The sequence below is a fragment of the Mus caroli genome, chromosome 6 (genome assembly GCF_900094665.2).
Source record: "Mus caroli chromosome 6, CAROLI_EIJ_v1.1, whole genome shotgun sequence".
In the NCBI taxonomy this organism is placed as follows: Eukaryota; Metazoa; Chordata; class Mammalia; order Rodentia; family Muridae; genus Mus; species Mus caroli.
The window spans coordinates 60,123,528-60,138,695 of NC_034575.1; the positions used below are offsets into that span (position 1 = coordinate 60,123,528).

Below are 15,168 nucleotides of genomic sequence, written 5' to 3' on the forward strand. Positions count from 1 at the left end.
TATCAAAAGATGGCCTAGTCGGCCATCACTGGAAAAAGAGGCCCATTGGACACGCAAACTTTATATGCCCCAGTACAGGGGAATGCCAGGGCCAAAAAAATGGGAATGGGTGGGTAGTGAAGTGGGGGGGAGGGTATGGGGGACTTTTGGGATAGCATTGGAAATGTAATTGAGGACAATATGTAATAAAAATATTTAAAAAAAAAGAAAAAAAAGAGTTTGTGCTTCTTATGGGTGGATAATATTCCATTGTTTAATGTTTCATATCTTTTTTATTCATTCATCTATCAGTGGACAGCTAGATTAATTTCATATGTTGTGTACCATCTGGGAGGGACTTTGTTTTGTTTTCATTTTACATCCTGAGTTCAGTTTCTTTGCATATTTATATTAGAACTGTTAAGTCATATGGTAATTCTATTTCTTGTACTTAAATGAAAACAACAACCTGTTTTCTATGTGGTTGTACTATTCTGAATCCTAGTCAATAGTGTGTATAGGCTTCTCTCTTCATGTCTTTGACAGCACTATTAATCTAGAAATATTATTAATTATATTATTATAATCAGATAGTCTACTCTGAACATGTGGGGTCAGAGAAAACTGTGAGGAGTTCCTCTCTTATTTAACTTTTCTCTGGGTTCTGGTGATCAAACTCAGGTCATCAAGCTTCTGCTTTGACCTTACGAGCTACCACCACTCCACTTCTTGTTATGGTCCATCAGTCTTTGTTTTTAGACTGTGTCTCACTATGTAGCCCAGGCTAGCCTTGACCTCCTATAGAACTTCACCCCTTCTCCCAAATTCTAGGATTAAAGGCATGTACCCCCCTCCCCCATCTTCAGTCTTTCTGCTAACTACCGTTCTTACTGGAGCGAGGTGACCTCTCAAGTTTTGTTTTCAAGTATAATTCCAAGTGACTATAAATTTTACATAATTTGTTTTTGCATTTGATTTGTAACTTTATTCCATGATAGATTTTGTTTTTAAAACATTGTTGGGGACTTATTTTATGGATGTAAGTGTAGTCTGTCCTGAAGAACATTTCAGTTGAGTTAACGAGAAGGATGTCTGTGATTGTGTGATTCAGCACTGGACAGTGTTCTCTATGTGTCTGCTGTGTGCAAGGGGTGGGTCAAGGTGTGTGTGTGTGAATGCATGAACACGCACATGCTTGCAGGTCCGGGAACTGTATCCAAGTATATCTTCCTTAGAATCTAATTCTTGTGTGTAGTTTTGTGTGTTTGTGTTCATCTAGGGGATCCCAGAGCTCATTCCCTGGGACAAACAGAAATGAATGAGTATCCAGGACAGACAAAAGTCAGACACAAGAACTGCAAAGAACAGCTTTATCCCTTTAGAAGGGGAGACCCTCAGGGTTGAGAGTCTGATAAGTCAATTCTTTATAGGGCCCCAAGTCCTTCCCAGACCTCTATTGGTCTTATTGAGATAATTATGCCCATGCCTTCTTGCCATTTCTCCTCAAAATGTCTTCTAGGAATAGTAAGTATTGTCTCAAGGAACCCTCTTCCCCTTTTAGTTTATCTGTGTCCTTGTTGGATGTATGTGTGTATACATTTGTTATGTCTTCTTGTTGAACTCATTATTTTTAACATAGGTTAACAATAACCTTGTCTGTGTTATACTTCTTTAAGATTATTTCTTTGAGGTGTGTCATTCTGGATACATGATTTCCCTGCCACTCTGAGTTTCTGTTAGTGTGGGGTTTTTTATTAGAAATTTTCTTCATTTACATTTCAATGCTATTCCAAAAGTCCACTATACCCTCTCCCCGCCCTTCTCCCCTACCCACCCACTCCCACTTCTTGACCCTGGCGTTCCCCTGTACTGAGGCATATAAAGTTTGCAAGATCAAGGGGCCTCTCTTCCTAATGATGACCCACTACGCCATCTTCTGCTACATATGCAGCTAGAGACACGAGCTCTGGGGGTACTGGTTCGTTCATATGGTTGTTCCACCTATAGGATTGCAGACCCCTTCAGCTCCTTGGGTGCTTTCTCTAGCTCCTCCATTGGAGGCCCTGTGTTCCATCCAATGTGGGTTTTGTTTTTTATTCTTCACTTTTTAGTCAGCACATCTTCAGTATTGAATTTAATATCATGCAGGCACAATACAATCAGGCTATGTCTACTCTTATGTTTTTATTTTCACCCCTTTGACTAGAATACGTTATTTATTTACTTATTTACTTATTTGCATTTTAGAGATAAGGTGTTGTTACATATCCCAGCCTGACCTATCCTTATGACATCTGTATTGTCCTCAGATTTCAGTCTTCCTGTGTCTGCTTCCTCTGAGCTGAGATTATAGACATATACCACCACATATACCACCACATTTACTAGCCAGCATAGCATACATACTTTCCTTGGGAACTTAATTCACTTGCATTTGAAACCATTATTGACACACAGTAACCTACCTTTGCCACTATGTTAACAGTTGCCAAAAGACCTTTCCTTTTCTTACTCATTCTTTGTCTTTGTTGCCTGGTGCATTCTTTTTCATTTGGGTGTCCGCTTTATCAGTGCATTCCACATTTTCACAATGATAGCTACCATCCTTTCATATCTAGATTTAGAATTCATTTAGATATCCCCTTAATATTGGTCTAGTGGCAGTGAGTTTTTTTAGATTCTCTTGACTGAGGAAAAAAATGTTATTTCTTGTTCATGTCTGGAGAGCACCTGTGATGAGTCCATGGATTTTAATGGTCTGCTTCCCTTTCTTTCAACATTCTGGATATACCATTCCATCCTCCTCTGCAACAGTCTCTTCTAAGGAATCTCTTGCCGACCACAGATGATTCCCTCGGTGTCTGAGTTGCTTTTCCAGTTGCTATAACAACCCGACGAAAGCACCTTAAGAGAGAAAGCATTTATTCTGAGCACAGATGAAGTCGCAGTTCATTATGCTGGGGAAGGGAAAGTGGCAGGAACTTAAGTGTCTGGTCTCATTGCATCTACAGTTAGGAACAGGTGAGGAATGCTTGTGCTCAGCTCAGCTTCTTTCTATGAAGTACAGGACTCAAGGCCCAGGAGCAGTGCCACCCACTTCTCTGATGGGTCCTCACATCTCAATTAACTCAGTGAACACCATTCTCACAGGCACCCCCAGGGGCTAAATTATCCCACATAGGCTGCTTAGAGGTCTGTCTCCTAGGTGATTCCAGCTCCTGTCAAATTGACAACAGGAGCAACCACACCTAATATGTTGAGTTGATACTTTTTTTTTTTTCTGTTCATTTAGAATTCTCTATCTTCTGGTTTTGGAGAGAACATCTTTGGATTGAATCTAATTGACATTCTTTGAGCATCATGGATCTGGATACCATGCCCATCTCTCAAGACTTGGGAAGTTTTCTGTTATCATTTTATTAAATGTGGTTTCCATTCCTTTCCCTATCTCTCCTCCTGTAGAATTTGGGTAATGTAAACATTTGCTCACCCAGTGATTGCCCACAGATGTCATAGAGACTCTTATCTTGTGCATGAATGTGTGCTAGAATGTTGGTTGTATATGCTGTGCTTTGACTCATTCTGTCTGTCTGTCTATCTATCATCTATCTCCCCAAAACTGTCCTCTCTCTCAGTCCCCCACTCATAGAGTCTTTCCTCCTATCCCCATCCCCCTTCTCGTCTGAGAAGATGGGGCCCCCTGGTATCTCCCCACTCTGGTGCATCATGACTCTGTAGGCTTAGACATATTCTCTCCCATGGAAGCCAGACAAGGCAGCCATGGAGACTGAGCTGCACATATGCTACATATGTGCAGGGGGCTTTAGTTCATCCCATGTATACTCTTTGGTTGGTCTTCCTGTAGAGTTTTTATCCCCTTCACGGCCATTAATCCTTCCTCTAACTCTTCCATAAGAGTGTCCAACCTCTGTCCAATATTTTGGCTATGGGTATCTGCATGTGTTCCAGTCAGCTACTGGGTAGAGCCTCCCAGAAGTCAGTTATGCTAGGCTCCTGTCATGCATGTTCTTTTGGGTCTGGTTTACCTCAGTCAGGATGATATCTTCTAGTTTCATGTATTTATTTGCCTGTAAAATTCATGATGCTTTTGCTTTTAATAGTTGAATGGTATTCTACTGTGTAAATTTTCTATATCCATTCTTTGACTGAGGGACTTTTGGGCTGTTTCCAGTTTCTGGCTATTATAAATAAAGCTGCTATGAACATAGTGCAGCACATGTCCAGAGGGTTACTGATTTGTTTGAGTTAATTTTATATCTAGCCACTTGGCTGAAGTTTATTAGCTGTAGGATTTTCTGGTAGAATTTTGAGTGTCGCTTATATATACTATCATATTATCAGTAATGCCTTGACTTCTTCCTTTTCAATTTATGTCTTCTTAATCTCCTTTTTTTGTCTTATAACTCTGGCTACAACTTCAAATACTATATTGAACAGACAGGGAGACAGTAGGAAGCCTTATCCCTGAACTTAGTGGGATTGCTTTAATTTTTTTTCTTCATTTAATTTGATTTTGGCTATTGGCTTGTTGTATACTGCTTTTACTATGTTTAGGTATGTGCCTTGAACCCCTGATGTCTCTAAGACTTTTTTTTTTGTTTTGTTTTGTTTTTTTTTTGTTTTTTTTTTTGGTTTTTCAAGACAGGGTTTCTCTGTATAGCCCTGGCTGTCCTGGAACTCACTTTGTAGACCAGGCTGGCCTCGAACTCAGAAATCCGCCTGCCTCTGCCTCCCAAGTGCTGGGATTAAAGGCGTGTGCCACCACCGCCCGGCGACTTTTAACATGAAGGGATATTGAATTTTTCAAAGGCGTTTTCAGCATCTAATGAGCTGATCATGTGATTTTTTCCAGTTTGTTTATATAAATGGATTACATTGGTGAATTTTCATATATCAAACCATCCCCGCATCCCTGGGATGAAGCCTACTTGATCACAGTAAATGATGTTTTTGATGTGGTTGTAGAGTCAGTTTTCGAGAACTTTATTGAGTGTTTTTGCATCGATATTTATAAGCAAAATTGGTCTGAAGTTTTCCTTTTTTTGTTGGGTCTTTGTGTGGTTTAAGTACCACACAAACTGTGGCCTCCCAGAATGAATTACATAGTGTTCTTTATGTTTGTATATTGGGTAATATTTTGAGGAATATTGTTATAAGCTCATCTTTGAAAAACTGGTAGAATTCTTCAGGAAAACAATCTGGTCCTGGGCTTTTCTTTATTGACAGACTTTTCATGACTGCTTCTATTTTCTTATGGTTATAGGACTGTTTAGATACATTACCTGGTCTTAGCTTTGGCATGGGGTATATGTGAAGAAAGTCATCCATTTTGTTTACGTTTTCTGGTTTTATGGAGTACAGGCTTTCCAAGTAAGACCTAATGATTTTTTAAATTTTCCTCAGTTTCTTTTGTTATGTTTCCCTTTTCATTTCTGGTTTTGTTAATTTGGACACTGTGTGCCTTTTAGTTAGTTTGGCTAAAGGTTTTTTTCTATCTTGGTAATTTTTTTCAGAGTCAGCTCTTAGTTTTGCTGATTGTTTGTCTTATTTTCTTTCTTTCTAACTGATTAATTTTAGTCTTGGGTTTGGCTATTTCCTGTAATCTATTTCTCTTGGATCTGTTTGCTTCTATTTGTTCTAGAGCTTTCAGGTATGCTGTTAAGTTGCTAATATAAGATCTCTCCAATTTCTTTATGAAGGTTCTTAGTGCTATGAATTTTTTTCTTTGTACTGCTTTCATTGTGCCCCATAACTTTGAGTATGTTGTACTTTCTATTTTCATTGAATTCTAGAAAGTCTTTAATTTCTTTCTTTATTTCTTCCCTGATTGTTAAGTAGAGAGTTGCTCAGGTTCCATGAGTATGTGGGTTTTCTGTTGTTTCTGTTGTAGAAGTGTGTGTTGATTTTTAATGGGTGTTATGGTGGGTTTTCTTCCTTTATTCTTTCTTTGTTTCTTTTACTTTTTTTGGTTGTTGTTTCTTTATTATTCTTCTCATTAGTGAAGTCTGTTTGCATCAATGGTCTAAGCTGTAGGTGTTTGTTACTGCAGTTCTCTGGTACTGTTTTTCTGGGCTGAGGATGCCATCTGATTGGCTGCTGATATAGGTGTGGATGTTCCTAAATGTAGAAACCTCATCAAAGAATATATAATTTAAAACATTATTGCATGAGTGAAAAGATACTTTGAAGCTTTCACATAGGAATACTCTGTATGTGCACCATTTCCATTCCCCACTCCCTTCAACTTCTTCATCCAGTGTGTATATATATATTCTTTCATATATATATGTGTGTGTGTGTGTGTAATTAGAGTTGACCCATTTGTGCGTGTTTATAGTTTCAGTCTTGTCACTAAAAAACAGTAACAACAAAAGGAATAAAAGCAAAAACTACTTTCCAAGGGTGCCTTTCTACATCGACACCCCCAGAGTGATAGTTAACATTTTCTTTGCTGTTCATTGTTGAACCAATAAAGTCTGTGAACCCTAAAAAATCTCAACAAAATCCCCCAAAATTAAAGGTGGTTCTACTCCTCATAGCAACACTGATTACCTAGGGCTCTTCATTTAGGTGTGGAACTTTGTGGTGAGTTACTTGGTGTAGTTTTTGTTTGTCTTGTGCACACATCCATATTATTGAGAGCTCATGGGAGAAAAATCCTTGTCCTGTCCTGAAGAAACTATCACGAAGTAGTTGTTCTGTACCTTAGGACTCTTCAAGCTATTTAGTCCCTCTTCTGCTATGTTCCCGAGGTCTTAGGTATAGGAGTTATAAATATCTCACTTAGAGTTTTGCATCCAATGGTCATTTATTCTCTGCACTTTGTCAAGCTGTGGATTGCTCTGATACTCTCTATCTGCTGCAAAAGGAAGCTTCTTTTGTAAGATGTGGTAGCTGAACATACCCATGGGTATAAGGTTGAATATTTTGCAGACTGCAGTTGGAAACCATCTTACTTTAGAAATGTGGTAGTAGTAGGATTTTCTCTAGGGCTTGATAACTCAGGCATGACTTCTCTCCAATTCAGTGGATTTTAGGTTTAATTAGGCAGCTGTTGGTTGTACCTATAATACAAGTGCCACTTTTGCATCTTGATAATATCTTGTTGGTAGCACCATTGCTTCAGCCCATAAGCTTTCAGACAGTAGGAAAATTGAAACTTTTTCTCTGTTGGCAAGTTGGTCTTGCCTCTGCATTAAGTAACCAGTGAGATATTACTATATTATATCTACATGGCTTGAGATGGTTCTGGAAAATTGCATACTTCTTCAGAATTATTTGTTTTATGGTTTGAATATACAATAAACCCCATCCTTTCATAACTGGAGTACTTTCTCTGAAAATGGGGTGCTCTTTTGGGAAGCTCTGTAAATTCAGAAGCGGACACATGCTGGGGGTAGTAGGCCTTGGGGGGGGTAGGTTCTATTTGGTTGTATTAGTCCACATTGCCTATTGTCTTGCTGTTTACAGAACTACCATTATGTGAACTGACTGAATCTACAGGACCTTCTCTCCATAACTCACCAAACTGAACCTGTGAGCCAAAACAGATCTGACAGTTGTATCAGTCATGTTTGAGTCAATACAGTTGGGTAAGGTAGCACCCTTTTAAAAGAACTCAGAGCTCAAGCCACTCTTTTGTTTTATAGTGGAAAAGGGGAAATCGGTGTAAGAACATTAGTCCTGCCTTTTTGGTTAATTACAAATGCTTTCAAGTCACATCACTTCTGCAGGTTTTGAATTTATAAGTGAACTAGACTGTAGGTATAAACAGGACACATGTCTGCTCAGTTTTATCTTATAGATCCTTCTGGAGAAAGCAGTGCTTTGTCTTCTGTTGAACATAGTTGAATGAATTGACTTGGGCAACTGACCAGAGTATAACCATCTTAGTGTTTATCCTGATGTGTTAGCTAGCATGGAAAGGAAACACTGGAGACACTCAACAAAGAGAGGCAAGATGCATTTTGTTTCATGGGCTCAGAGGTTTCGTGGCTCAATCACTTTCATGTCACATGGCAACACAAAGGCACGTTACTGTAAAGGTAGAGAAAAGCTGCTCACCTTGGCATCCAGGAATCAGAGAAAGATGAAGAGGGACCTTAATATTCTTTAAGAGAATGCCCATTTAATGACTTACTTTATCCTATCAGGGCTCTATCTTTTAAGTTTTACCAGCTTCCAACAGTAGCATTGGATAATGAATATGTCTATGGATGAATCCATTGACTAGGCTAGAACATTCCTTATGCAATCACTTCCCAAAAGTATTCAACTCATGAGTTTTGGTGAGAAATTACCAAGGACTACATTACCGTCCTTTTAACAGCTACTCTGCTTTCTACTCTGATTTCTATTTTTCTGTGATAAAACATTCTGACCAAAAGGAACATGGGGAGGAAAGGACTTTTTGAGGGAGGGGACGGGGGAAGAGGCTTATGTTTCCCATCTTGGTCCATCATTGAAAAATGCCAGGGCCAAGAGCTCAAGGCAGGAACTTGGAAGCAGGGACCAGAACAAAACACTGCTTGTTCCCTGTGGCTTGCTCAGCTTGCCTTTTTAAAAGACAACCTAGGACCAAGTGACCCAGGGATGTCACCATCTACAATGTGCTAGGCTCTTCCACTCTAGTCATTAATCCAGAAAATGTTCCACAGACTTCCTACATTGCAATCTGATGGGGACATTTTCTCAATTTAAATTCCAGCTTCCCAGTAGGCTCAAGCTTGTGTCAAGTTAACAAAAAACCTAATCAGGATAACTGGTCTATTAAGGACTGATAACCCAGTCTTGTTGAATGGAATGCAAGGCCCAGGGTCTGACTTGAACAAATCTGGTAATAGGACTTGGTAGTCACAAGCCTTGTAAAGTAATAATCACTTTCCAGAAGGCTCCTCACCATATTACTTAAATACTTACATTCAATTCTTATCTTGAAATAGAGCAGACTCCTTGGCCTCTCCTTAGTTCAACCCTGGAACACTCAGCCAGTAAGACTCAAAGGTTTCCCAGACTTTATGGGTTGGTCTCGGCCGTGGTTAGGAAAAGGCTGTTTTGGAAACGCCAAGGCCTATTTCATTCTGCATCTGAGGAGATGCGGGAACCTCTGCCGAACGCAGAGATGGTGAGGAGGGTCGATGTGGCTACAGGCTCATCCTCATCTCGGAGCTGGAAGCTCCAAGGCCTGGGGTTTGAGACTTCCAGCCGGCGCCACAAACTTTGGGCCAATCAGCGCGGCCCGGTGGCCTGGGCTCCCCACTGCTCCGGCCGCGCCTGCCCCGGCCGAGGAGGGGCCTGGCCGCGGGGAGCCGAGGAGGGAGGTGGGGATTCTGGGAGCCGAGCTCATTTCCTCCTCCCGGCCGCCCCTGGCCCGCACCCCATCTCCACGTGCGGCGCCTCCGGAGCGCGGCCGAGCCACGGAGGATGCTGGGCATGTACGTACCAGACAGGTTCGCCCTGAAGTCGTCCCGGGTCCAGGACGGGATGGGGCTCTACACGGCCCGCCGCGTGCGCAAGGTGGGTGATCGGCCCGCCCAGGCCGCGCCACGTACCAGGGCCTGCGGGGAGAGCGGGCCTGTAGGGAGCGGGTGTCCGGCTGTCCTCCGCGGTTGTGGCGAGAGGCTCCCATGGGCTGCAGTCTCCCCCAGCCCAGCGCCGGGCGGCTCCTGAATTCTGAACAGTTGGCAACCTGGTCATACCCCTCACTGCTTGTGCAGATGGGCCCTGGCAGCTTGCAGCCCAGTGCAGGCCCGGGAGCCACAGAAGCAGGCCTTCCACATTGCCATCCTGGGGGTGATATCTGGATCTTCGGCCTATTTTCTTTGCGTTTTTGAATTTTATCCTGGCATTGGATCACCTTCCAGAACGGCACAGGCATGGGATCAAGTTAAGCACAGGTTTCCCAGTCAGTGAGATGACCCACTATAGATGTTGGTTATTCACTGGAGAGATGTAGAAGACAGGAAACCAGAGAGCTCCAAATCTTAAGTTATAACTTTAGAACATGGTGGCTTGAGTTATTGTGGGTTAGCAGCCTTGAAATAGAGGATTCAGGGCAGATGCATCTAGCATAAACAGATCCAAGGTTCACAGAGCACGGTCAATGCTTGGTACTTTGTCCATATATATCATTTGACTTTACCCCTCAGTACTCAGGGGAACCGACTTTTAGTTATCATTTAAGAGGTGAGCAGAGGAATGCTGCAGTTAACCTGCCGAGTTAACGATTTAAGCTTCAAATCCATGGTTTGTGAATGGAAAACATATGCTCTTTCTAAAACATTTTGTTATGGAACAACATGCTTTATAAACCTTGCCCCTGACACATTCCCAGCCTCTCCTCACTGTTCTGGTTTTGCCCTGTTAGCAGATACTTAGAAAAGCAGAGGTTCAGAGGGTAGTGTGTGAACTTAGCTCTGGGCTCACAACATGACCTACAAGAAGTTTCCATAGCTCAAGTGGTAAAAACAAAACAAAACAAAACAACAACAACAAAACAACCCACATATTAAATGTGGACAAACAAAACACAGGAGTTAATACTTCATTCCATTTAGTGATGAGTTGGATAGATATTGCCAAATGACGAAATGTCAAAATCAGCAGTCTTGCAAAGCCAAGTACCATCATCATCAAATGACTCCCATGTCCCATTGACATATGCTCCTGTTTAGGTCTTACAGCATGAGAAACTCCTAAACGGACTTTTCCTGGAGGTTTCTGGTGTAAATAATTAAGAATCATTTTGTGCTCACGAATAGTAGGACACCAGACAGCTGTCCAAAAGTAAGAATTACTGCTTAATCCTTCTTTTGCTTTACTCAGACCATTTTTTGGTAGTTGAGCAGTGCATTCTCTGTGACATTTTCATGTCCTTGTGTTGGGAGTACTCCTTGGTGTGGGCTGAAGCATCTGGAGCCATCCTACTGCAACATTGGTAGGCATTCATCTGCTGCTGCTGATATCACTTAAACAAACCAACAGATTTTCACCCAGATAACATCTAGCATGATGACCACACACAATATGGCTTACAGAAATCCAGCCTGTTTTTGACAGAGTTATTATTCCAAGATATTCAATCACAAGGTCATGGAGAGCTTCCCTGATGCCTGTACGCCAGCTTTTTCCTCCCCTGTACTCCAAGGACAAAGCTGAAGCCTCCCAGACTTGTGAGATGAAGCTGAGTGTTCTTACATGCCTCACCTATTTCACCACATCTCATCTCTTAATTATTTTCCAAGTCACCCATGTAAATATTTCCTGACTATCTTTCAAGAGGTCTGAGATGACAACAGCTGTGATTGGAGCTATGTTAAGGACCTCAATTAAAAAATCCTCACACTCTTCTAAGCAGATTGTGAGGTTTACCACTTTAGACCATGTGTTGCCAACAACAGATGTCATGGCATACTTTTATAGCAGGTGTGCTTATATAATTCATCTGTTTTACAAAGTGATTGAGGTTCAAGTTCTTTGTTGATTTTAAAATTCAGACACTAGAATCCAGAATGGGCTTGGGGAAATCTTCCAAGAACCCCAAGAAAATCTGTATCTGTAGTTTCTATAGGTTGTTTGGGATACTTTTTCTGAAGGCACCCCTTATTTCTCTAGATCCACTCCCTTTTGAAACATTTCCTTCAGTGGGGGCTCTGCAACTATATCTAGATAATCTGGACCATTGTATACAGAGCAATTTGAGTGACATTTCATCATGTCCTGGTCCTGTAAAGATGCACCCTTGCTCATCCTGTACTGGTTATGCTTTACTTTGTTTGCAGGAATCACTGACACGTGATTGTTTAACAAGGTAACAACAGTCCTGCATTAAAGCCTGGCTGTGTGCCTTTAACAAGGGGAAGTGAAAGTGTCTTTTGGACCAAATGTAAGACAGACTAGGATTTAATAGGTTACAAATAATGACATTTTAAAGAACATCACGGGTGATCTGTTCTACACATTATCATGGTGTGGGTGGCCGCACCAGAGATTTACAGCTGCCTCGGAAGTTCCCATGCCTTCCCCACTATCAGCTGTCAACTCCCTGTCTCTCAGACCAAGGAGACACTGCTCATGAAAAACTGTTAATGAAAATAAGTTTAATGCCCAGTTTGTAAAATAAAGAAGAAAAATGTAAAGGTAAGTTGAAAGTGTGAAGTTTGGAGGAAAATATATGATTAAAACAAAAAAACCAACCAGCCAGCCAGCCAAACAAACAAACAAACACAAAACCCAAAAGAGAAAAGCAGGCAGAGGAAAGATTACCATGTTAATACTGGAAGACCAGAATTTGTGTACTAATGTGTTTTGTTGATTGCTGTTGAAGGTGACCTCTCTAAATGGATTTTTATATTAGGGCTGAAACTCTGCCAGTAGATGTTTATTACATTTTCTGGTGGCTGATAGTAAGTCACTAATCTGGAAATAGAATCACTGCAGTGACACTGTCCCCCTGTTTGTACAGTCAGGTGTCACCATGGGGACCCAGTGAGGCCTTATGTTTCCTGCTGTGCTTACAGACTTTTAAAGATACATCAAAGATCCATTTAAACCGATGTTTTCACTGAAACTTTGTATTTTGCTTCTGTGTTGATAACAGAAGCAAACAGATTATTTTTTTTATAATTTAATATAGCTTGGCTAATGAAACATTTATGAAGCTATTGCAATTGTTAGGAACTATCCGTGTTAGGAGACAGAGGGTGAATGACAGATAGCGATTGTGGAGCTTTTCTCAGGTCTTACTGACGCCATACAGCAAAACCCTGCTTCCTAGGTGACACAGAACTGATGCTAGGGCAAGGTCTATCCACACTAAGGCAGTTCATCAGGTTTGAACTCAGGTCATTCCATGTAGGAGTTGGGCATCCTTCATGTAAAATCTGAAGTGCTCCAAAATGTGAAACTTTCTGTATGGCTATGTGATACCAGAAAGGGAACACAGGTCTGAATGTATGAAGTCACCTTCAGACTGTGTAAAGTGCTTATGAAACATGAATTCTCTATTTAGCACACATTTCTATATCTATCTGTCTGCATATCTATAGCTATAGAATACCCTCCCCTGAACTCTGGAATCCAGAACACTTGTTGTTTCATAGACCAGGTTAGGAATAGTTGGTTGGCTTATACTCTTATCAAAAAGGCATTTTCTCTGTAATCATTAAATGTTAAGTTTGTAAATGCACTCAAACACAAAGATTATTTTACTGTATTATTTTTATAATATATTAAAATATGCAATATATGAGAATATGTAAAATATAAATATATGCAATATATAATATATAAATTTATAGAAATTTAATATAATAATATATGATAATGTATTATTATTTATCTTTAAAATGGGACATTTCTAATTCAGCAGTAGTGTGAATAATTCCTCTAGTTTATCTACATTGGCTCTTGTTACTATAATTATTTTAGCAGTGAATTTTCTTTTTGTTTTTTTAACTAGGCCATGTTAACTGTGTAAAATAATGGGTTTTATTGTGGTATTTTCATGCATGGATGTCATGTACTTTGACTACACTCATCTCCTTTGTCCTCTGTTGACCCTTGTCTTTCCCCACTGATTTTCACTTTTCTAAATAAACCTGCTTTTATTTTGATGTCTTAGTTTTTTTTTTAATATAGACTTGGCATATGAAAGAACACATGTGATACTCATCTTTCAGGGCTTAGCTTGTTTCATATAGCACTATGGCCTCCAAATTCCATTGATTTGCCTACAGATTATATAATTTCAATATGCATGGCTGAATGAAAAACTCCATTGTGTGTGTATATGTGTATAATTAATTAATTAATATGTCAAATTTTCATCATTTGTGTCTCTTTCTATTAACATGCGGGCTGGTGCCATAACTTGGCTAGTATGAACAGGTCTTTTATGGTGATTGAAGATATTCCATAGTGAAGGTGTTCAATATTATTTCTTTATGGCATATTGCACACAGTCATTTAATCACTATATGCCAGGGTCTATCTTAGACACTTGACTAGACCAGTGAAGAAAATGAATGTTCTGGCTCTTGAGCAGCTTCATTATCCAGTAGGCAAATGTTATTGTATACTAGAACTTGATATATGCTATAGGAAAACAGTGGAAGTAGGGCTGGGTCTGGTTGGCTGGGACATAAGTGAGGAATGTTATAAATTAGGTATCCTAGCTAGTTTTCATTAAGGTGAGATTTGAACAATGGCATGAAGGATTGTAGGAAACAAAGCCAAATATATTTCCAGGGGAAGAAATTCTTGCTAGGGAACAAGTTAGTCTGAAATCCTGAGACAGGCAAACTTGCTTTGCCTGTTGGTTTCCAATGAGACTAGTATGGCATTCAGGAGTGAGCTAGGACAGATCTTCCAATACCTTAACAAAGGGAGAGTATTTGAAGTAGAGCCACATTTCCTAGAGCATTTTATGCAGCTGAAGACTGGAATTGATTCAAATGTATTGGAGACCTACTTGTAGAGGAGGGCTGTGTATTTATCAAGGATTACTCTGGCTGCAGCTTGGAGTATACACTGTCATGGGAAAACTGTAGAAACAGTGATTTACTAGGATTTTCTTGACTGTAACCGATGGGGGGCAATGAGATTCAGACTAAGTGACAGCTCTGACTGTATTTTGAAGGCAGAATATGGTAGAGTGAAAAAGAACAGGAAGAATAAGGGAAGTTTCCAGTGGCTTAGCCTGAGATCCTGAAAGGACTGAATTGTTAGTCAATAACTGAGATGAGGCATTTGTGTGGAGCAAGGTTGAAGAGATGGATGGTGAGTTAAGTAGCGTGAGTTCCATTTCAGGCTTGTTTATTTTTTTTATTAGGTATTTTCTTCATTTACATTTTCAGTGCTATCCCAAAAGTCCACCATACCCTCCCCCTACCCACTCCCACTTCTTGGCTCTGGTGCTCCCCTGTACTGAAGTATATAAAGTTTGCACGACCAATGGGCCTCTCTTTCCACAAATGGCCGACTAGGCCATCTTCTGATATATATGCAGCCAGAGACACGAGCTCCTGGGGTAGGAGGATGGTGGGGGCAGGGTACTGGTTAGTTCATATTGTTGTCCACCTAAAGGGTTGCAGATCCCTTTAGCTCCTTGGGTACTTTCTCTAGCTCCTCCATTGGGGGCCCTGTGATCCATCCAATAGCTGACTGTGA

General features: G+C 40.5%; 1 protein-coding gene and 1 long non-coding RNA gene across 4 annotated transcripts in view; one reads left to right on the plus strand and one right to left on the minus strand.

The window, feature by feature from the left end:
* LOC110296338 overlaps positions 1-9,572 on the minus strand; it is a 13,051-nt gene extending 3,479 nt beyond the window's left edge. The window contains exons 1-2 of the long non-coding RNA XR_002378171.1: positions 9,443-9,572; positions 2,445-2,883 (exon numbers count right to left, since the gene is read on the minus strand). This is a non-coding gene — a long non-coding RNA (uncharacterized LOC110296338). The remainder of the gene's footprint in view (positions 1-2,444; positions 2,884-9,442) is intronic.
* Positions 9,291-15,168, plus strand: part of Prdm5 (PR/SET domain 5) — a 159,520-nt gene continuing 153,642 nt past the window's right edge. For 2 of the 3 annotated variants that reach the window (XM_021165000.1, XM_021164998.1), the window contains exon 1: positions 9,291-9,516. In XM_021165000.1, the coding sequence (XP_021020659.1) occupies positions 9,424-9,516 (93 nt within the window). In that variant the 5' untranslated portion in view covers positions 9,291-9,423. The remainder of the gene's footprint in view (positions 9,517-15,168) is intronic. The other variant, XM_021164996.2, reaches the window with a different exon arrangement.